This window comes from Solanum stenotomum, chromosome 4, assembly GCF_019186545.1.
Source record: "Solanum stenotomum isolate F172 chromosome 4, ASM1918654v1, whole genome shotgun sequence".
Classification (NCBI taxonomy): Eukaryota; Viridiplantae; Streptophyta; class Magnoliopsida; order Solanales; family Solanaceae; genus Solanum; species Solanum stenotomum.
In genome coordinates, this window is record NC_064285.1 from 61,885,550 (window position 1) to 61,910,038 (window position 24,489).

The 24,489-nt window shown below is 32.3% G+C and overlaps 2 protein-coding genes and 1 pseudogene across 2 annotated transcripts; all 3 read left to right on the forward strand.

Moving 5' to 3' along the window:
* Positions 1-14,080: 14,080 nt before the first annotated feature.
* On the forward strand, positions 14,081-14,545 carry LOC125861632 (uncharacterized mitochondrial protein AtMg00810-like). The gene has a single exon (XM_049541491.1). It carries the CDS (start codon positions 14,081-14,083, stop codon positions 14,543-14,545), a length of 465 nt encoding a protein of 154 aa, XP_049397448.1.
* A 2,619-nt stretch (positions 14,546-17,164) lies between these two features.
* Positions 17,165-18,558, forward strand: LOC125863331 (receptor-like protein EIX2; annotated as a pseudogene).
* Positions 18,559-21,858: 3,300 nt separating this feature from the next.
* LOC125861633 (receptor-like protein 33) lies at positions 21,859-24,079 on the forward strand. Its single transcript, XM_049541492.1, has 2 exons — positions 21,859-21,915; positions 22,580-24,079. Exons 1-2 carry the CDS (start codon positions 21,859-21,861, stop codon positions 24,077-24,079), a joined length of 1,557 nt encoding a protein of 518 aa, XP_049397449.1.
* The last annotated feature ends 410 nt before the right edge of the window (positions 24,080-24,489 follow it).

Genomic DNA, 24,489 nt, shown 5'->3' on the forward strand with positions numbered 1-24,489 from the left:
TCATTTTTTCCAGAAACTGCACATTATGGTGAAAAAAGAAAAGAAAATTCTCAATCATAATGACAGTAATTATGTTTAGCCTAATCAATATAATAGTCGGGTGTTTGGCTTTACTAAAGAAGAAAGGGGTTAAGTCTCAACTATCAGACTATTACTATACTAAGTGCACTTCACAAATGGATTAGTTAAGTTATTAGACTGATATACTTTAAACAAGATCAATACTATCAAAAAGAAAGTAGTTACCTCAACAACTAGTAATGTCTTAAAATGCACCAATGGGACTCAAAGTATATATATATTCTTTCACCGTCTCAATTTTTGTCGTACTACTTGACTGACATGNCAATACTATAAAAAAGAAAGTAGTAACCTCAACAACTAGTAATGTCTTAAAATGCACCAATGGGACTCAAAGTATATATATATTCTTTCACCGTCTCAATTTATGTCGTACTACTTGACTGACATGCAATTCAAAAAGAAAGTAAAATTTTTAAAAATTTGGAATCTAAAATAAGTTTTAGATTAGAGATGAAGTCAGAATTTAAAATTTATGGATTTCTTCATATTTTAAAAGATTTTTTTAAAAAAGAATAGCCTAAAAAGGTAATAGATTCACATAAATTGAAACGAAGAAGACATTGTTTACTTTTCATTAATGAATCACAATTTAAAACATGCAAACTTACTGGCAATTTGTCTACTCTCAACAGCTAGTGCAATGAGAAGAAAAGAAAGAAATATTGCCAATTTCTTAGCTGTTTGGTTAGTTTTTTTTCCAGACATACTATATATGTTTTCTACAAAGCTTTAGTAGTATATATTTTGCTCTTAATGGAGGTTAGTGCATGTTAAATGAAGTTATTAATAAGATAAGATACTTTATAGGGTGGAAAATACATTGGAAAGACCAACACATGAACTAGAGATCAAAGTCACTGTTGTGGTAATATATGGCCGGCTTAGCTAATCAAGTTCATAATTGATATAACCTAGGATTAATTAATTAGAAGGTATTGATGATGAAGACAAAGTGAATCTTTTTGATTTGGTGTTATTTGACTAAATTGGTGAGTGAGGATCATTTATTCTAGTGTTGATGTTAGTCTGGTAGAACATGTGAATAATTTAACAAGATAGGTGGAATGTTGATTGTCGATTACATATATAAAGTCATGTCAATCTGTCAGGATTTGATGAACTATTGAACAAGCGTGTGTCAATTCAGTAGAGTTTGTGAAACGATATCCATTGAAATATATAGCTAGATTGAATATAATATGAAGTACTACAAATTTATTATGATTTCGTATGTCATCATTTTGATTTTTATTGTTTTTGTAACTTCAAAATTATAAAAGATATGTATATATCATGAGAGGAAAAGAGAGGTATTATGTATGAAAATTTACAATAATGATATATAATTTAAGAGAGTTTTGTGAGGTAATCATTCGATTTATCATGATTTGCTAGCTTAAATGTATCATCCATTCATATATAAATATTCAACGTTAATTTGATGTGACATTTTAACTATATTATCAATATTTGTTATAAAAGAAAAAGTAATGTCATGGTTATTTATCTTGTATATTTGAATTTCGCAAGTTCAATTCTTTCTTGGCAAGGCACCTGTGGGCCTCTTCGTATATATTAAGTGCAAGAGAAATAATTTATTTTTATTTTTATGTTTGTAATCTTTTTTTTTATACCTAAGAAATTTGAAATGATTATTTTTTTTCTATTCGATTTGTAGTGATCACAAGAGATTATTTTTAAGATGCACACGTTATTTAATTATAGAACATTTATCAATGTTCAGATAAAGATCGCACCATAAGGAAGTATAATATAGACAACCTACATCAATGGCTGATTTTATGATTCAAATTTCAAGATAATTTTATCATTACTCTCGGAGAGTACTCCCCTAAACTAATTGTCGAACATATATATATTATATAATTTGTAATTGTAAAATGTAAAATATATTCTCATTTCACTTGATGTGTATGTTAGGGTATATACTATTAATCATGTGTTTAGACATAGTATTCTAACAATTTTCAAGATTAAATATCTAAGTGGGAGATTGTTAGGGTATATACTAGCTATTAACCATGCATTTAGATATAGTACATTATAACAATTGTGATGGTTAAAAGTCTAAGTGGGAGATTGTTGGGATATATACTATTAACCATGTGTTAAGAAATAATATTTATTATAGAATAAATATTTGCTCAATTTTAATAGATCATATATTCGTTTATGGTGTCTATTTACTTATATAGTAGATGATTTAGTGTGTAGAGTTTTAGCTTATACACAGAGTATTGAATCATCAGTTCTTATAAGTATAAAGTTTTTTGTTCACAATCTAGGATGGAAATTGGACATGCCATCGGTACGATTGTAGCACAAGATTATAGGTAATTTATCTTGATTATGGGAACGGTATAGTTCCAACTTCTTGTGCTAGTGCATTTTGTATGTATTGAACGGGACCGAGTAGAGATAGTTGTTTTAGACTGACTGACAAAACATATTCTCTAAACTATTAAATGTACTTATATTCTTAATCCTGATATAACTATTATGATCTGTATATATTAATTATCGTTTTGATTTATTAAAAGGTGAGATTCTGAGATGGGTCAATATGCCTGGTAAGTTGGATGATAATAATATATATTGGTGAAATAATAAGTTAGTTGATGGAATCCATGTCTCGTTATAGAGATTGATTGATATGCCTTTTTGAGAAACTTATAAGTTTTCATCGTGTCAAACCTTGCAAGTGGATTTATGAATCCGACACATGAAATAAGTTAAGTAGTGCTCTAAAGGAAATTAATCATTAAGTTAAATTCGTCAGTAATTTAATTTATTGATTAGTATCTGAAATCTTAACATGGGGAATTACATAAGTGTTTAATGGGGAATTACGAAATATAAATAGAGGAGTGCAATTACGAATTTCTAGTGGAATGATTTGTAATTTATTATGGTAAGAATAATTCAAATTAATTATTTGGAATTATTTCCATAATAGGAAGCCTCAGTAATTAATTCTGTGGTCCCTCCAGTGCCCATATTTAACTAGAACTCAGAATCCTAATTCTAAAGGGAAAAGGGGAGAGGCGTTAGTTTTCTTATAAAAAGAAAACTAGCGTGTATTTTTCGGTTGAAGAAAAATAACGTGTGTTTGGTTCTCCTCTTTGGACTGTGAAGAAATCTCTATAATTAGGGATTCTTCTTGCCCTAGATTGATTAGTTTTCTATTCATACTTGCCCACCCAAGTATTGAGAGAGTTCAGATGTGAACTTGGGATCACTGTAGAAGACCATAGTTGTTGTCTATCTTGTGGATTCGCTTGAAGGTCCGTCTAACTTGGGGATTCGCTTGAAGGTATCTACTCACGCTTCAAGAGGTATTTATCGAATTAAATTTCAATATGTTTATGTGTTCTAGAATGATTATGGTCTAGCATAAACGGTATTGGTTATCTATTATTCATATAAGCAGTAAGATTCTAATATGCTTCCGTTGTGCATATAGTTTTCCAACAGTGTATTGCTTTGAAGAAGAATACATAACACACACTAATAAGAACGTTCTTTTTTTTTCTAAAAAAAAAATCCCTTAGTGTTATTTTGAGGCGAATAATTCATTGGAGCTTTTTACTTTATGCTAAATTTATTGAAAATATAGATTTTGTTATTCACAGAGGTTGATTCAGTGTGTTGGCGTGAATTTGATAGAACTCAGTAATTTTGACTTAAACTTTATATTTCTATCAAGATATTTATTGAGTAGGTACAAATTATCAATTTAGAACTCAAGAACATACAAAAAAAAGAAGAAGCTAAAATTCCAAACTTATAATTTTTAAATCTTGACTTCGCCTTTAATTGTTCACGTCTTCGCGATGATAAAATCTCAGCCTACTTGGAGGCAAATCCTTCAACACAAAGCCATTGGCCCACGAATATTTCATCGCAGTTAATATTTGGGTTCAAAGAACCGAATTCTACCGCAGTAAGCTTGAATTTCCGAGCGACGTCAAAGCAAGTATCACCCAATTGTGCTCCATAGGTCAAGTTGCAAACAAGAGTAGCATTACTCTTTCCAGTAACTGCATTATGGAAAAAAGAATTAAAGGACTCAAAAGTCAAACCTGAATTACACTACAAAAAAAATTGAAACGAATTCAGAGTTTTAAGTTCATGAACTCATAATTTCAAAAGTACGATAAATAACACTGTTAAATTAATATTTTGATATTTTAAAGATTGAATCTATCAAATTCAAATTCTGAATCCGTCACTGTTCAGATATTGCAATTTCAAGTATGCTAACTTACTTCCAATTTGTCTACTTTCAACTGCCACTACAATGAGAAGAAATGAAAGAAATAGGGCCAAATGAAACTTCTTGGTTTCTTGGATACTGCTTCCACCCATAATTGTTAATTGATCAATTAACTTAATTAATTATTACTATATGTTTTCTACAAAGCTTTAGCTTTTCTTAATTTCTTGCCTCTTAAAATGGGGAAATCAGTGAATATTTATAGGCTAAAACTCACGTTGGAAAGACCAAAAAAATGAACTTAGAAATCAAAATTATTGTTGTGGTAACAATGCCGGCTTATATAACTCCATCCGTTTCATTTTACAAAGAAATTCGACGACGTTCTCTACTTATTAGAAATGATTCAGAAATGTTCTCATATGTCAAGGCTGTGTGTATCTTGGTATGTTAAAGAATGATCAATGTCTAACAGAAGATCATGTTATTGATCAATATTTTAAAATATATAATTTTTAAAACTAAATTAACATGAAAAGAATTATAACTATATTGTTTTGTATAATTTAAACAGACCACATTATTCCGGAGAGATTAATTCGAAAATGTATTAGTAGTACATATGATTACAATAAATAAAGCGCCCTTGTAATTCTATCAAAATTTGTCCAATTAAATTAAAATCAGCTGCCTAGTTAAATTAAGCAAAAACTATCCAATTAGATATACTTCACTATCATATATGCTATTATTATTCATACTTTTAAAATATTACATATTTTATCACGAATTAAAAATTTTCTATGTAATCTCACACTTAAATACATGTATATTTTTGCTATCAGATAGCACAAAAATAAGGAAAGAAGCGAGCATGATTGAGGAAGAAGGTGAGCACGATTCGTATGTATTTTGAATACATGCAAATCACACTAGATATATGTATATGTATGTATCTGGAGTGATTCAGATGTATTACATGAAAGAGTGGCGAGTGAAATGGGAGAGCGGCAAGGGACGCAAGTGAGATTATATATGCGAATCCACCTGCATATAATGTATATAGAGCAAACTAGACCTAAATTTGACTCTATATATTCGAGAATCATGTATATATATGGACACATTTGAAGACACCAAAATCTGATAAGATACGTAATATTTACAAGCTAGAGTGTAAATAAAATAAAAACACTCAAACTTTATAGAAGTTAACACTAATTACACAAGGAAAAAGTAAATTAAACTTATCCCCAACAACTAAGGTACATGACTTGCCGTAGGGACTCATCAGTTTGCTTTTTCTCCCAACAACATTTTCTTCTGAGATGATCACCGGAACCGGCGAGAACACCGGCGAATAGTCTGACGTCAGCAACATCGGACTTCAACTTCTCGCCGTGACCGGAATGTCCGTTCACGACGGCTAAGCTAGCCGCCATCCAAACACGGCTCAAATTCATCATCATGTTTTGTAAGCTTTGTGTTTGTTGTTAATATGTTGATATATATTGTAGAAGAAATACGTGATAAATTGATAATGTAATTGTTTGATTGACGAGAGGATATTTATATTGGAAAAGGAAAGACGGTGCGTAAAGATGTATCTAATCAGTGACGGATATGAAATTTTCAAACAAAAAAAAAGTTAAAAAAGGTTCAACAAATCTATAATTTGACTGTTTTTGAGTTATATGATCGATATTCGTATTGAAGCTCGATTATAATTCAAATTAGAACCTACCCAATTCTGAAGCGATAATTTTGATAAGAAAATTTAAAATAAAAATATCTCAATTATCACGATATATATCAATACGAAGATAGGGATGTTGATGGCATTATTAGACGTATGGTCGCTTGTTGGCATATTATGACTAAGAAAATACAAAATAGGTTAGTTGAGGGTGGATATGAAAGTTAATTAGTACTACTACCATACAAATTAAAGTACGCATCATCTTTTGTTTTACGATTTATTTTTCTTATTTATTTTAATAAAAGTTACCCCTAAGAATTAAGATATTGTTTTGATAATCGGACTGGGTAAAAAATTTCCTATTTAATCTAAAATATGTTTTGGCACGTGGTACGGTCAAGGACTGTGTTACATGTAGCAAATATAGGTTGCATGAGTCATCTCAAAATGATCAACTCCATTACAAGGGTACCATCGTTTTTCTCAAAAATAATTGTCTTTATCCAAAGCAACAAGGGATAACGTGCATATCACGTGACTCTCTTCCAAGATTTGTCATATATCAACAAAAACATTACTCAATTACTCATTAGTATCATTAGAGTGTGTATATATATACACACACTTATGGCATCAAAGAGGAACAAACATTGTTTCAATGAGAAGATTGTACAATTACTGCTTGATACGATCATAGTATATAGATATAATTAGAGTGTATATATACTATGATGGTAATAAAAATGAAGAAGCAATGGTTTAATGAATAATATAAGAGGATAATCGAGTAAATAGTTTGGTCTTGAATCCTATTAAGATAAATATATTAAGTCGAGTCTAATTTAAATAAATATTTTATCTAATAACTTTAATTTGGATAGTTTTTCCTTAAAAATTTGGACAAATAGGCCCAAATAAGTTTGTACTGTTCATTTTCATGAAGCATCAATAAAAGCCCCTATAATTTCAAAAAATAAATAAAAAAAAGAGCTAAAATAAACTAAATAATAGATTATAATTTAATTATTCAATTCCATTCAATTTATACTATTTTCCTTTTAAAGATATTAATAATATTTTTTCTTAATCAAAATATCCACAAACAAGTTTTCATACAATCACAAGTCTTGTTTGAGATTTTTTCTTTCTCTCGTCTTATTCGATTGTTTGTGTTCTCTCTCTTATTGTTTTCTACTCATATATCGACATCATTTTTGGTAAAATTACCAGAAGTAGTCTCATGACTCGGTCAAAATGCCTGTCACACCTTTAGCAACGTTCCAAAATATGCTTCCTTTTTTTAAAAAAATTTGTTAATAGCGGGGTTCAAATTCACCACCTATTGTGTTTTTTTTTAATATTATTGAGCGGTCAATCAATTAACATTAGAAGGTTCACAAATTAATATTCATATATATTTATTTAATTTTCGAATACAAATATAAGGTCTAAGGAAAAACTAATGGATTTCTCTGAACCTACAATTCTAATACAAATATAAGGTCTAAGGAAAAGCTAGTGAATTTGTCTGAACCACAAATCCCACTTAACTTCGCCTCTGTTTAGCATCCCTCCCACTTAGTCCCTCATACTTTTAAAATATTGCGTATTCTATTATGAATTAAAAAATTTCTATGTATCTCACAGTTAGATACATGCATTTTTGCTATCAGATAGCACAAAAATAAGGAGAGAGACGAACGTGATTGAGGAAGAAGGTGAGCAAGATTCGTATATATTCTAGATACATGTGTATCTGTATGTATCTGGAGTGATACAGATGTATTACATGAAAGAGCGGTGAATGAAATGAGAGAGAACCGAGGGACGAAAGCGAAATTTGTTATATATCAAATATATATGTAATTTCACCTGAATATAATGTATCTAGAACAAATTAGACCTAAATTTGACCCTATATATATATATATATATATATATTGAGAATCATGTATATATCTGAATATATTTGAAGACATCAAAATCTGATAAGATACGTAATATTACAGACGAGAGTGTAAATAAAATAACAACTCTGAACTTTATAGAAGTTAAAACAATTATATAAGGAAAAAGTAAATTAAATTTATCCCCAACAACTAAGGTACATGACTTGCCGTAGGGACTCATCAGTTTGCTTTTTCTCCCAACAACATCTTCTTATGAGATGATCACCGGAACCGGCGAATAGTCTGACGTCAGCAACGTCGGACTTCAACTTCTCGCCGTGACCGGAATGTCCGTTCACGACGGCTAAGCTAGCCGCCATCCAAACATGGCTCAAATTCATCATCATGTTTTGTAAGCTTTGTGTTTATTGTTAATATGTTGATATATATAGTAGAAGAAATATGTGATAAATTGATAGTATAGTTGTTTGATTGACGAGAGGGTATTTATATTGGAAAAGGAAAGACGGTGCATAAAGATGTATTTAATCAGTGACTGAGATAGAATTTTCAAAAAAAAAGAAAGTTAAAAAAGGTTCAATATCTATAGTTTGACTTTGTATATGAGTTGATATGCTCGATATTCGTATTGAAGCTCTATTATAATTCAAATTAGAACCTACACAATTTTAAAGAGATAATTTTAATAAAAAAAATTAAAATAAAGATATTTCAATCATCACGGTATATATCAATACGAAGATAGGGAAGTTGATGGCATTATTAGACGTATGGTCGCTTGTTGGCATATTATGACTAAGAAAATACATAATAGGTTAGCTGAGGGTGGAGATGAAAGTTAATTAGTACTACTACCATACAAATTAAAGTACGCATTCATTTGTTTTACGATTTATTTGTCTTATTTATTTTAATAAATAAAAAGTTACCCCTAAGAATTAAGATATTGTTTTGATAATTGGACTGGGTAAAAAATATCCTATTTAATCTAAAATATGTTTTGGCACGTGGTACGGTCAAGGACTGTGTTACATGTAGCAAACATAGGTTGGATGAGTCATCTCAAAATGATCAAATCCGTTACAAGGGTCCATCGTTTTTCTCAAAAATAATTTGTCATTATCCAAAGCAACAAGGGATAATGTGCATATCACGTGTGACGTGACTCACTTCCAAGATTTGTCATATATCAACAAAAACATTACTCAGTTACTCATTAATACCATTAAAGTGTATATATATACATACACACACTCTGATGGCATCATAGAGGAACAAACAGTGTTTCAATAAAAAGATTTATTGAAGATAGCATAGAAGAAGTTAGTTAAGTGATTAATTAAATGTGATAAGAGTATAATTAGTTAGTTTGTTAATAATGTTAGAAAGGTAGTTAGAAGATATTAGAAGGCATTTACTGCCATGTGTATAAATAGAGGTCTAATCCTCATTGTATAATAATTCTCTCGAATAATCAACTTAAGAAAATTCCCAAACCTCTCTGAATTTGAACATGGTATCAGAGCATTGAGTCAATAATTCTTTGATTCAAACTGTAAATTTGATTCTAGAGAACAGAGCTTTTGTGATTTACAATGGCGATTGAAGGCGACACGACAACGACGATGACTTCTTCTTCTGGTGTTGCACCAGAAACAATGGAATTGATCGAATCAAAGAGGAATCATGTTCTTTACCTTCATCCATCAGACATCCCTGGATCTGTATTAACTACGGTCCAACTTATTAGTTCAGAAAATTATTCATTGTGGAGTCGATCAATGATGATCAATCTTCGAGCTAAGAGTAAGCTTGGTTTTGTGCTTGGAATGTGTAAGAAGGGTGATTACGCACCTGAATTAGATGAACAATGGAAAAAGTGCAATGTATTCGTATTGGCATGGATCATGAATACTGTTTCGAATGAGCTGCTAAGTGGGATAGTCTATGCTTCAGATGTTGCAACAATATGGGAAGACTTGAAGGAACAATTCGATAAGGTAGATGGATCGAGGATCTATCAACTTCACAAGGATATTTGCACAATTCATCAAGGTAACCTAACTATTTCAGCTTATTTTACCAAGTTACGATTGCTTTGGGATGAATTTGATGCACTTGTGCCCCCTCATTCATGTAATTGTGATAGATCTAGGGTATGCGTAGATCACATACAATATCTGCGACTATTTGCTTTCTTAATGGGGTTGAATGAGTTGTAGGGTCCTGCAAGAAGCCAAATCTTGATGATGAGCCTTTTGCCCAATGTTGGCAAATCATATGTGATGATAGTTTCATATGAGAGTCAGAGAATTACATTAGGAATGCGCACAGAAGGAGATATAATCGAGGCCACAACATTGTATACAGGAAAGATGAATTATGGAAATAGAAATACAGATCTTGGAGATAGGGGTGAGTATGCTGGAAGAGGAAGCTATAATGGCAAGAAGAAAATGAACTGGAATCTGTTTTGTGAACATTGCAAAATGCATGGGCACACTAAAAACATCTGCTATAAACTTGTGGGATATCCTAAAGACTGGAAGTTTAAAAAGAAATATGATCATGCTGGTGATTATAGATCCTCCAATGCAGCAAGATGAATGAACTCGGACAAAGGAAATGATCTAACAAATAATGTGCAAGTTGACAAATGCAATGAGGATGCTTTTGGGTCAGTTGATGAACGACACAAAGCTAATGCTAGTGCACATGATTTCAATTCNTAATGGGGTTGAATGAGTTGTAGGGTCCTGCAAAAAGCCAAATCTTGATGATGAACCCTTTACCCAATGTTAGCAAATCATATGTGATGATAGTTTCAGATGAGAGTCAGAGAATTACATCAGGAATGCGCACAAAAGGAGATATAATCGAGGCCACAACATTGTATGAAGGCAAGATGAATTATGGAAATAGAAATACAGATCTTGGATATAGGGGTGAGTATGCTGGAAGAGGAAGCTATAATGGCAAGAAGAAAGTGAACTGGAATCTGTTTTGTGAACATTGCAAAATGCATGGGCACACTAAAAACATCTGCTTTAAATTTGTGGGATATCCTGAAGACTGGAAGTTTAAAAAGAAATATGATCATGCTGGTGATTATAGATCCTCCAATGCAGCAAGAGGAATGAACTCGGACAAAGGAAATGATCTAACAAATAATGTGCAAGTTGACAAATGCAATGATGATGCTTTTGTGTCAGTTGATAAAGGACACAAAGCTAATGCTAGTGCACATGATTTCAATTCGGTTAGAACAAATTTGCAGGCACTTGCTATGAAGTCAACATATACTCCAGAGCAGTATCAGAAAATATTGAGGTTCCTAGATGAAGAAGAGAAAACTGAAGAGATGGTCAACATGGCAGGTAATTTCAATGATCTTAATGCTCTCTTAGATTCACACAGAAGGGGTAGTTATAATGATGATATAAATGTCAATAATAAGTATGAAAGGTCTAGCAAACATGATCATTGGATTGTAGACTCTGGGGCAACATGTCACATGACTCCTAAGTCTAAAAATTTGGATAATGTTAGTGGTCATAGCAAAAACATAGGAATGAGAGTTTATTTGCCTAATGGCCACACTACAGTGGTTACTCATTTAGGTAGTTGCATGATACCTGCTGGAGGTGTATTACAAAATGTTTTGGTTGTTCCTGAAGTTAAGCCTAACTTACTGTCAGTATCCCAATTGCAAGACAATTGAAATGTTCTGTTCATTTTTTTCATGAGTTCTGTGTTTTTCAGGACCTCTTCGATGGAAAGGTGAAGGGGATTGGTAAAGAGTTGAAAGGGGTATATTACTTTTCTAGATGCTCTCTCCAGATAAAGGCAATTGATACCACTGTTGCTACTAACAAGTGCTTCCTGACCAAGGCAGATTCACAATCATTGAGATGACATTATAGGATGGGTCATCCTTCATTTAGAGTCTTGAAGGAACTTTACAAAGATGTTACTCATGGTGTATGTGATAATTGTCAAATATGTCATTTAACTAAGCAAATCAGGCTTCCATTTCCCAAAAGTGTTTCTAGAACAAGTGATATCTTTGATCTAATACATCTTGATGTATGGAGACCTTACAAAATTGTTACTCATAATAGTTTTAGATTTTTTCTAACTGTTGTGGATGATAATTCAAGAATGGTTTGGTTGTTTTTATTGAAATTCAAAAGTGATGTTTTTGTTACCTTGAAATCATTTTTTGCTCTAGTTCAAATCCAATTCAGCAAGCAAGTTAAAAGAGTGAGATCAGACAATAGTACAAAAAATTTTAACAGAGAATGTAATGCATTATTTTCAACTTTGGGAATTATCCATGAGAGTAGTTGTCCACATACTCCACAACAAAGTGGAGTTGTGGAGAGAAAGCGTAGACACATACTTGAGGTGGCTAGAGCTCTTAGATTTCAGGGATCTATACCTACTGCATTCTGGGGTGAGTATGTATTAGCAACTGTGTATTTAATTAATAGGATGCCCACTAGTGTACTGCAAGGGCAGTCACCTTATGAGTTTTTTCACAAAACCACACCACACCTAGATCATCTAAAGACCATTGGTTATTTGTGCTATGACACTAAATCAATGAATGATGATAAGTTTTCCTCAAGAGCTGATGCATGTGTTATGATGGGCTACTCACTAACTTAGAAGGGATATCTCTTGTATAATTTGAGGATGAAGAAATTTATGGTTAGTAGAGATATTGTATTCAAAGAACACATATTTCCATTCAGTCAAATGCAGGGTCATCATGTACCAGTTTTTCCTGCACAATCATTTCTTGATTCTGATGATACACTGGTCAGATTACCAGTTAATGATGAGAGCCTAGATTTTGGTGTTCCAGTTCAAGAAGGTGGTGGTAATGAGATCAGTCATGACATGAACCAGATGCTGTTGATAATCATGAACATACTGAATTAGTCACAATGCATATTGACCCCCCTGCTGCTGTACACATTGATTCTCCTGATGCTGTACCCAAAAAACTCCTCCAAAAGGGCAGTCCATCCACCAGTGTGGATGAAAGACTATGTCACTCATGTTACTGATTCAGTGCACTCTTATTCATTAGCCACCTACATGTCTTATGATCATCTTTCCACCTTTTACCAAGCATATTCGAGTTAAATGTCTACAGACATTGAACCTAGTACTTATGAAGTGGCTGTGAAAGATCAGAGATGGGTAGAAACAATGAAACAAGAAATTGCAGCACTAGAAAGTAAAGGTACTTGGAAGGTTATGAGTTTGCCTCTAGGAAAGAAAGCAATAAGGTGTAAGTGGGTGTTCAAAATCAAGTGTAAGGCAAATAGAGAGGTTGATAGGCTTAAAGCTAGACTTGTGGGTAAGGGGTACAGTCAGACTGATGAAATTGATTATCAAGAGACATTTTCACCAGTTGTGAAAATGGTCACAATAAGATCTATTATTGCCATTGTAGCTGTTGAAAATTGGCAAATATTTCAAATGGATGTTTTCAATGCCTTCTTGCAAGGAGATTTATTTGAAGAAGTTTATATGGAGTTGCCTAAAGGTTTCACAAGTCAGGGGGAACATAAGGTTTGTAGACTTATGAAATTGTTATATGGTCTTAAACAAACATCAAGGCAGTGGAATGCAAAACTTACAGATGCTATGTTGGCATCAGGATATACACAAAGTCATTTAGACTATGCTTTATTCACAAAGAGGAAGGGATCAACACTAGTGATAATATTAGTATATGTGGATGACCTGTTGATTACAGGGAATGATTCTATATTGATGCAAGAGACCAAACAAGTCTTGTATCATCATTTTAAAATCAACGATTTGGGGGAGTTGAGGTATTTTCTGGGAATTGAGTTCTGTAGATCAGACCAAGGAATCATTATGAACCAGAGGAAATATGCATTGGAGTTGATAACAGATGCTGGACTGTCAGGATGTAGACCATCATCAACTCCTTTGGAGTGTAACATGAAAATGATAAGTGCTGATTTTAGACAGGATGCAACACCTGAATTATTTACTGATGTGAATAAATATCAGAGCTTAATTGGGAAGTTACTATATCTTACAAATACCAGGCCTGATATTGCTTTCTCTGTTTAGTGTTTAAGTTAGTTTATNCTTACAGATGTTATGTTGGCATCAGGATATACACAAAGTCATTTAGACTATGCTTTATTCACAAAGGGGAAGGGATCAACACTAGTGATAGTATTAGTGTATGTGGATGACCTGTTGATTACAGGGAATGATTCTATATTGATACAAGAGACCAAACAGGTCTTGCATCATCATTTTAAAATCAACGATTTGGGGGAGTTGAGGTATTTTATGGGAATTGAGTTCTGTAGATCAGACCAAGAAATCATTATGAACCAGAGGAAATATGCATTGGAGTTGATATCAGATGCTGGACTATCAGGATGTAGACCATCATCAACTCTTTTGGAGTGTATCATGAAAATGATAAGTGCTGATTTTAGACAGGATGCAACAACTGAATTATTTACTGATGTGAATAGATATCAGAGCTTAATTGGGAAGTTACTGTATCTTATAAATACCAGACCTGATATTGCTTTCTCTGTTCAGTGTTAAGTCAGTTTATGCAAAAGCCAACAATGTCTCATTGGAATGCAGCATTAAATGTAGTCAGGTACATTAAAATAGCACCATGTCTGGGAATATTCATGAGTTCTGATAAACAAGCACATCTTACTAGATTTTGTGATGCAGATTGGGCTGCATATCTCAATAGCAGGAGGTCAGTGACTGGTTATCTACTGAAGTATGGCAAATCTTTAATAGCATGGAAGTCCAAGAAGCAGAATACAATCCCCAGAAGTTCTGCAGAAGCAGAATATAGAAGTCCGGCTGCATTAACAGCTGAGATAGTTTGGGTAACAAATTTGTTCAAGGAACTAAATATGGATGTACATGAACCAATTATAATACATTGTAACAGCAAAAGAGCTATGCAAATAGCAGCAAATCCTGTATTTCATGAGAGAACAAAACATATCGAGATTGATTGTCATTTCATACGAGAAAGGATGCAACAAGGACTAATAAAGACAAGTTATATCAACACCAAGGAGCAACAGGCTGATTTGTTGACAAAGGCATTAGGGAGGTCTCAACATGATTTTGTGTTGGCCAAGCTAGGAGTATTGAATGTTTTCAATACATCCAGCTTGAGGGAGAATATTGAAGATAGCATAGAAGAAGTTAGTTAAGTGATTAATTAAATGTGATAAGAGTATAATTAGTTAGTTTGTTAATATTGTTAGAAAGATAGTTAGAAGATATTAGAAGGCAGTTACTGCCATGTGTATAAATAGAGGTCTAATCCTCATTGTATAATAATTCTCTCGGATAATCAACATAAGAAAATTCTCAAACCTCTCTGAATTTGAACAAGATTGTTCAATTACTGCTTGATATAATTAGAGTATATAGATATGATCAGAATATATATATACTCTGATGGTAACAGGGTTGAAGAAGCAATGGTTCAATGAATAGTATAAGAGGACAGTCGAGTAAATAGTTTGGTCTTGAATCCAATCAAGATAAATATATCAAGTCGAATCTAATGTAAATAACTATTTTGTCTAATAACTTTAATTTGGGTAGTTTTTCCTTAAAAAATTGGACAAATAGGCCCAAGTAAGTTTGTACCGTTCATTTTCATGAAGCATCAATAAAAGCCCCTATAATTTCAAAAAATAAATATAAAAAGAGCTAAAATAAACTAAATAATAGATTATAATTTAATTATTCAATTCCATTCAATTTATACTATTTTCCTTTTAAAGATATTAATAATAAATTTTCTTAGTCAAAATATCCACAAACAAGTCTTCATACAATCACAAGTCTTGTTTGAGATTTTTTCTCTCTCGTCTTATTCGATTGTTTGTGTTCTCTCTCTTATTGTTTTCCACTCATATATTGACATCATTTTTGGTAAAATTACGAAAAGTAGTCTCATGACTCGGTCAAAATGCCTGCCACACCTTTAGCAACGTGGCAAAATATGCTTCCTTTTAAAAGAAAAAAATTGTTGATAGCGGGGTTCAAATTCACCACCTATTGTGTTTTTTCTTACTATTGAGCGGTCAATCAATTTTGTTAGAAGATTCATAAATTAATATACATATATATTTATTTAATTTTTAATATAAATATAAGGTCTAAGGAAAAGCTAATGGATTTGTCTGAACCCACGATTCTAATACAATTATAAGGTCTAAGAAAAAGCTAGTGGATTTGTCTGAATCACGAATCCCACCTAACTTTGCCTCTGTTTAGCATCCCTCCTACTTAGTACCTCACGAATTCGTACCAAAATAGTTCTTACCGAAGTCAATTTAACTAACTTTTATATTAGTTTGATATTTTAAAATAATTAAAATTTAGATATTCAAAAGCTATACGAAAATATTATAAATTACAATTTTTACTCATACTTGATAAAAAAAAAATATCTTAAAATATTAATCAAAATTTATATTATTTGATTCTAAAAAAATAAATTGTGACCATTAAAAAGGATAGGAGGGAGTACATCTATTTCATATGTGAGCTTCAATAATGCAATTTATTGAACCCGAGAAACACGTAAAGAGTAAACTACTCAAGTCAACATAGACCAAACTTCATGATATTATTCTTTCTAATAATAAAAATTTAATAACTTCATCAAAAAATTTGTCTAATAATTTTCGTTACAACTCATGGAAGGTGTAGCTATACTTTCCCTTCTCATTGTTGTTATTATTTCATATGGATTTTCTTGTGTGCAAACTAGTGAAATTCACTGCATTGAAAGTGAAAAAACTGCTCTTATAAAGTTCAGCCAGGGCTTCAAGAATCCGGGCACGTGATCACTCTTGATCTGCAAAAGCAATTCTTGCAAGGTGAGTTTGGGATTTCCTTACTTGGTTTGCCACATTTAAGACACTTGGACATGAGCCAAATTGATTTCCAGGGGGCACATATTCCTGATTTTATTTCCAGTTTTAAAAACTTGGAGTATCTCAATTTGTCTAAAACGAATTTTAGGGGAGAAATTCCTGAGAATCTTGGCAATCTGTCGCGGTTGCAGTTTCTTGATCTGAGTGGTTATTATTCACTCCGTGTGAATAGCCTTAAGTGGATTCAGCCGCTCTCCTCTATGAAGATTCTTGATTTGAGTGGTGTTAACATCATATAAACCTTTCGCGAAATAATTTCACAGGGGAATTGCCTGAATTTAGAGAAAGAGTTCATTTTACACAATTGGACCTGAGTGATAACAATTTTCATGGTCCTTTGCCTCATTTTTCACCCAATATGATGACACTGATTTTGGCAAGAAACTCCTTTAACAGTACTATTGCCCCTGTATGTGAATCGCTTGTCATGAATAACTCTTTGAGTCTTCTAGACCTATCCTCAAATTCTCTATCAGGACAACTTTTAGACTGTTGGAGATATGGGAAGAATTTGCAAGGATTGAATTTAGGCCATAATGATCTATCAGGGGAGATACCTCATTCCATCGGAGAGCTTGCTAATCTCTTCTTTCTGCAATTGCAAAACAACAGTTTCTCCAAAAATCTGCCTTCATCATTGAAGAACATAAGTGGACTAAAAATTCTTGACGTTTCTGAAAATAATTTATCTGGAAAGATATCAAATTGGTTAGGAGAGAGTTTAAATACTCTAGAGATTCTTATATTAAGCAGAAACAAGTTTGACGGAATTATTCCCAGGGAGATTTGCCTGCTTAAATACTTGTTTATTTTGGACCTTAGTTCCAATGCACTATCAGGAGTCATTCCAAGGTGTGTTGGTAATCTCCGCACCATGTCCGGAGAAGAGGAGGCCCCTTCCTTTACTTATGGACCCTATGCAGATTACAGGTTTCATGGAATGCTCGTTATTAAGGGAAACAGTTACGACATCTTTTTTCGCCGGTTCTTCATAGTAATTGATCTATCAGATAACCATTTATCAGGGGATATACCCGAGGAAATCACCATCCTTACTGCACTGAATGGATTGAATTTATGATGGAATCATTTCACAGGATCAATTCCACGTTACATTGACAACATGCATTTTTTGGAATCTCTTGATCTTTCCAGGAATAAGCTGTCATGTACATTTCCTCCTGGTATCATACAACTTTCGTATCTTGCGGTTGTGAATTTTTCTTTCAATAATTTGACAGGAAAAGTTCCACATGGAAAACAATTCGATACCTTTGAGAATAGTTCTTATGTTGGAAATCCAAACTTGTGCGGATCCCCACTCTCACGAGTCTGCTCGGATAATTTACATGACGACATGATTGTCTGTAGTAGTAATAACAAGAATCAGGAGGTTCATGATGAGCAGGGAGAAAACAACAACTGGCTCGAGGAATTTTCGTTCTACATAAGCATGGGAATTGGATTCAATACAGGTTTCCTGTTATTTTGGGTTACTCTAATGTTGAAAAAGTCATGGAGATATGCATATATGAGGTGCCTGGAAAACATGGGCAATAAGATTTATGTCTTTGCTGCCATCAGATTGAAAAATATTAAGCAGCAAAGACAGTGACCAATTGTCCAAATTGAGCTGTTTCTCTTTACTTTTCTATCTTTTCTTTTATAATATCGTGTTTTGTACTTCTAACTTGTTTTGATGGTTGTTATTTTAAATATAATGTTTGTTTTTATTGGCACTTATATTTTAATGTAATGCTTTTTGTTGTGGAATAATGAAAATTGTTATTTTGTGTAACAATTGATTTGGTGTAATTGCACAATTACTTAAAATATTCTTGTTTTCTTAGACCATCTCCAATCCACCTCTATTTTACTCTCCATTCTATTTGGAGGGTAAAATAGAGAATGGACACTCCAACCCATCTTTATTTTAGACTGTATTTTTCATTTTTAGAGAGTTGAATAGTAGTTCTCTATTTCACTTTTTCAATATTTAAAAAATATATATTATTTAATATATACTACTTTTGTCCCGAATTAAAATATTTTATTTTTTTTCTAATTTTTGTCAATAATATAATTTTATTTTATTATTAATTTTCACTATAAAGAATGCACAAAATTAAAATGATAAGATGAAAATTTTAATTTAAAAATACAATACATAACTTAATAATTTAAATACAAGATAAAACACAATACAATACATAACATAATAATTAATTTATCACAACAATCATTAAGTAATCCGATAGGTCGTTTCACAATTTAGCACTATTCGGAAAAAAAGTTAGGATATGATGGTAGATGAAAATCTCCGGTTTAAACAATTTTTAGCTAGACAAAAAAATTAAGGACAAAATACTCATTTTGAACTCCGTAATGCATTAATAGAATATTTATGGGAGCAACGTAATAATTTTGAAAGTTGAGTGTTTATGTAATTGTATTTCACTTTTATTTGAATTTATTCATTAATTTGTATATTAAATAATATTTCTCTTGCCATTTATGTTATTTAGAAATTTAAAATAAAATATAATTTTATATTAAATAAAAATTTTGAAAAAATAAAATTTTATATCACATGAAAATTATATAAAGTAATTATTTGGGAAAAAAGAAAGAAATGATTTATATTATGAAATAAGAAAATAAGAATGAAATATAAATAATAATATAATATTGAGGAGAGAGAAACAGATTCTTTTAAGAGAGTAAAATAGAGAATTAGATTGGAATTGATTGTCTGAAAAAATAGAGAACTCTATATTTGGAAAGTAAAATAGAGTTTAGGGTTGGAGATGCCCTTACCCTTCATCCTAAAAGTTTTACCTTGTAACCTTCTTTGTGGTAACCATTGTAAGCTTATTCTTCACTTTGCCATTACATGACATTATGACATAGTAGAATTCAAATGTTAAATTTATTAAAATAATATAATATACTAATATATATAATACGACATATTATAAAACCACATATAACAATCATCTAAAGAAGTAGTTATTATGTTTGTATATTTACTCTTAATGAAAGTGGAGTTATAATGTAAATAAAATGATAAACAAACCCTCAAGGATATGACATAGTGTGATCGTATAGTGGGGAAATCATAAAGTCGTTTAAATCTTAATAAAGATAAAAAAAAACATATTAAGAAATTTCTTCCCATCTGCTCAAAGCTTTGGTGAGCTAAGTAGTCTAATACCTAAACTAGGGTAAGATAGTAAATATCTGGTGAAATAAATTAATATGCGTGTAAATTGATTCAAACACCATCGTTATAAAATAAAAATGAAATGATGATAAACAATTACAAAAAAGAACTGTATCCCAAATGAGAAATGTTATTTTGGGACTGCAAGGGGAATGTTTCAATAGTTACATTTTTTTCTTTTATAAAAAGGGGAATAAGCTTCTGTGTAACAAAAGATACAAGAGAATATATGTACTACTAATAATAAAAGTTAGATGGGATTTCTAAGCCCACCATGGAGCATCACCAGTTCTGAAGTCTGTTTCAACCCATGGAACAAACACCACCTTCCTATCATCAATGTCTGCATGAGCCAATGCCAAGGACTGTGCCAACAACAAAACACAATGTTAGTATCAGTGTCGGGTCCATCTGAACCTAGTACTTTTGAGTCGGAACATAAATTTATGTGTAAACATCCATAAAAATAGTAAGAAAATAGTAGTGTAGACATTGAAATTATGTGAAACTCATGTGTTCAATTCTAATTGGGACTCTACAAGATGTATTCGATTCCAGTTAGGATTCTTTGAGGCTACTCTACCCTAAACCCTAGTTTATGCTTATATAAATGATATTATATTCCCTTAAAGTGGCATCTAGAATATTCCGTCAACTCTTGGAATATTCATAAAAAGATCAAAATATGTCATTCTTCTTGATAGTCAAATACTTCAACAACTTTCACAAATTCTTCATCCTTAATTCGAGAAAAACGCTACTAACAGGAATAAGGGAGAAACAAAATTGCACTGATATTGTTTTATCAATAATATTCTTGTTTCTTCAGATCGTATTTATGGTTGATTTATTTTCCATATATTTAAAATTTGTTGCAAACAAGCAGATATGAATGCACAACTATAAAAATACATGAATTCAATGGTAAAAATCTTTCTAAAGGTTGAACTTGTAAAGTTTATATCCTAGACAGGGGCGCATACAGGAGGGGGTCACCGGGTTCACGTGAACCCATGGTCCCCTCTCGAAATCATATATAGTAGTGTTATATTTTTTAAAAATATTTAAATATAGATGCGTGAACCCAGACTCGAAGTATCATATAATGTAGTACGATGATGATTGAGTGCACCTCTCTAGGTGAGGTTAGAAATTTGAATCTTTTATCTATCTTGTTTTAGTTTTCTTTCTAAGATTGTAACTAGTTTGGATAAATAAAAGTTAATTTTGGACCTATGATTTGAAAATTTTAATGATTTTCAGTAAAAAAAATCTAACCAATCAAATTTATGTCTTAGATCCACCTTTTTGTAATAGTGCACCCATTATCTATAAATCCTGAATACGCCTCTGATCCTAGATCCTCCCCTACTTATGGGTGTAAACATATATAGCATGAGTTATTATCAAATATTGTCTCTAACCAGGTTGTTGATCAAGATGCAAATTCTGAATCCAAACTCAGTTTATTCAGAATGAGTGTGATCTTAATGTATGTATATATTCTTATAAATTGTTCGAGCTAGAAACAATGTGTTCAGTTGAATCGACAAAACCCGCTCTAAACTCGCCTCGAAGCCAAAAGGCAAAAGGCTGATTGATAAGAAAAATATAAAGACAAAGTACTAGAGCATTTAAAACAGGGGTTTTGAACTTACCAAAGGAGCAGGTCCTCTAACAACTTTTCCTTGATTGTTGTATTGAGATCCATGGCAAGGGCAAATGAACTTGTTCTCAGCAGTATTCCACGGCACGACACAACCAAGGTGAGTGCACACGGCGTTGATACATAGGTCACGAGTGTTCCATCGTTCTCCACAACAAGGTAAGTAGGATCTCCCTAAAATATCATCAAGTTAACCTAACTTTGCCTCTGTTTAGCATCCCTCCTACTTAGTACCTCACGAATTCGTACCAAAATAGTTCTTACGAAAGTCAATTTAACTAACTTTTATATTAGTTTGATATTTTAAAATAATTAAAATTTAGATATTCAAAAGCTATACGAAAATATTATAAATTACATTTTTTACTCATACTTGATAAAAAAAATATATCTTAAAATATTAATCAAAATTTATATTATTTGATTCTAAAAAAAGTAAATTGTGACCATTAAAAAGGATAGGAGGGAGTACATCTATTTCATATGTGAGCTTCAATAATGCAATTTATTGAACCCGAGAAACACGTAAAAGAGTAAACTACTCAAGTCAACAAAGACCAAACTTCATGATATTATTCTTTCTAATAATAAAAATTTAATAACTTCATCAAAAAATTTGTCTAATAATTTTCGTTACAGCTCATGGAAGGTGTAGCTATACTTTCCCTTCTCATTGTTGTTATTATTTCATATGGATTTTCTTGTGTGCAAACTAGTGAAATTCACTGCATTGAAAGTGAAAAAACTGCTCTTATAAAGTTCAGCCAGGGCTTCAAGAATCCGGGCACGTGATCACTCTTGATCTGCAAAAGCAATTCTTGCAAGGTGAGTTTGGGATTTCCTTACTTGGTTTGCCACATTTAAGACACTTGGACATGAGCCAAATTGATTTCCAGGGGGCACATATTCCTGATTTTATTTCCAGTTTTAAGAACTTGGAGTATCTCAATTTGTCTAAAACGAATTTTAGGGGAGAAATTCCTGAGAATCTTGGCAATCTGTCGCGGTTGCAGTTTCTTGATCTGAGTGGTTATTATTCACTCCGGGTGAATAACCTTAAGTGGATTCAGCCTCTCGTCTCTATGAAGATTCTTGATTTGAGTGGTGTTAACCTTAGAAGCACGGAAAACTGGCTACATGACATCAATATGTTAAGTTCTCTTTCAGAATTACGTTTGTCTGCTTGTCAGCTTACTACAATATTTCCTGAATTGCTTCCGACTTCTGTGAATTTCACATCCCTTCGGATTCTTGATCTTTCATTAAACTATTTTTATACTTCGATTCCTAGCTGGTTGTTCAACACAAGCCACAATCTTGTTTATCTGAATCTCTCAAGGAGCTCGTTTATGGGCTATTTACCACCAACCCTGCCATCAAAGCTGAAATACTTGGATATTTCTGATAATCATATGGAAGGTCCTTTAGCAAGAAGCATCACACAACTTAAGCAATTAGTTGTCCTCAATGTTGCTCGGAACTCTTTCAATAACTCAATTACAGAACATTTCTTGAATTTCACTGACTTGAGAATGTTAGACTTGTCATCCAACTCATTTATCTTCAATGTAAGCGCAACTTGGATGCCTCGTTTTCAACTTAACTTTATAAGCCTGCAGTCTTGCGGACTTGGTGCACAATTTCCTCAGTGGATTCAGACACCAAAAGAGTTGTCATTTATTGATATCTCTCGTGCTAATATCTCAGGAGAAGTGCCTGATTGGTTCTGGAATTTTTCTGCCAAGGTTTATCACATAGACCTTTCGCAAAACTATTTCCTAGGAGAAGTCCCTGAATTTACAGAGAGAGTTCATCTTACACAATTGGACCTGAGTGATAACAATTTTCATGGTCCTTTGCCTCATTTTTCACCCAATATGTTGACTCTGATTTTGGCAAGAAACTCCTTTAACAGAACTATCGCCCCTGTATGTGAATCGCTTGTCATGAATAACTCTCTGAGTCTTTTAGACCTATCCTCAAATTCTCTATCAGGACAACTTTTAGACTGTTGGAGATATGGGAAGAATTTGCAAGGATTGAATTTAGCCTATAATGATCTATCAGGGGAGATACCTCATTCCATCGGAGATCTTGCTAATCTATTCTTTCTGCAATTGCAAAACTACAGTTTCTCCAAAAATCTGCCTTCATCATTGAAGAACGTAAGTGGTCTAAAAATTCTTGACGTTTCTGAAAATAATTTTATCTGGAAAGGTATCAAATTGGTTAGGAGAGAGTTTAAGTACTCTAGAGGTTCTTAAATTAAGCAGAAACAAGTTTGACGGAATTATTCCTAGAGAGATTTGCCAGCATAAATACTTATATATTTTGGACCTTAGTTCAAACGCACTATCAGGAGTCATTCCAAGGTGTGTTGGTAATCTCCGCACCATGTCCGGAGAAGAGGAGGCCCCTTCCTTTACTCATGGACCCTATGCAGATTACATGATTCCTGTAATGCTCATTTTAAAGGGAAGCAGTTTCAACATCTCTTTTCGCCGGTTCATCATAGTAATTGATAGAAGACAACACAATCGATTCAAATGTTAAACTTATTAAAATAATATAGTCTAATATAATACGAGATGTTATGAAACGATAGATAACAACCATCTAAGAAAGTTGTTATTATGTTTGTCTATTTACTCTTAATGAAAGTAGAGTAATGTAA

Excerpts from the sequence above, each read along its gene's own strand:
- LOC125861632 (XM_049541491.1), top strand. The coding sequence starts at position 14,081 with ATGTTGGCATCAGGATATACACAAAGTCATTTAGACTATGCTTTATTC.
- LOC125861633 (XM_049541492.1), top strand. The coding sequence starts at position 21,859 with ATGGCAAGGGCAAATGAACTTGTTCTCAGCAGTATTCCACGGCACGAC. Across the intron at positions 21,916-22,579 it reads CACGGCACGACACAACCAAG|CCAGGGCTTCAAGAATCCGG; the intron begins GTGAGTGCACAC and ends TATAAAGTTCAG.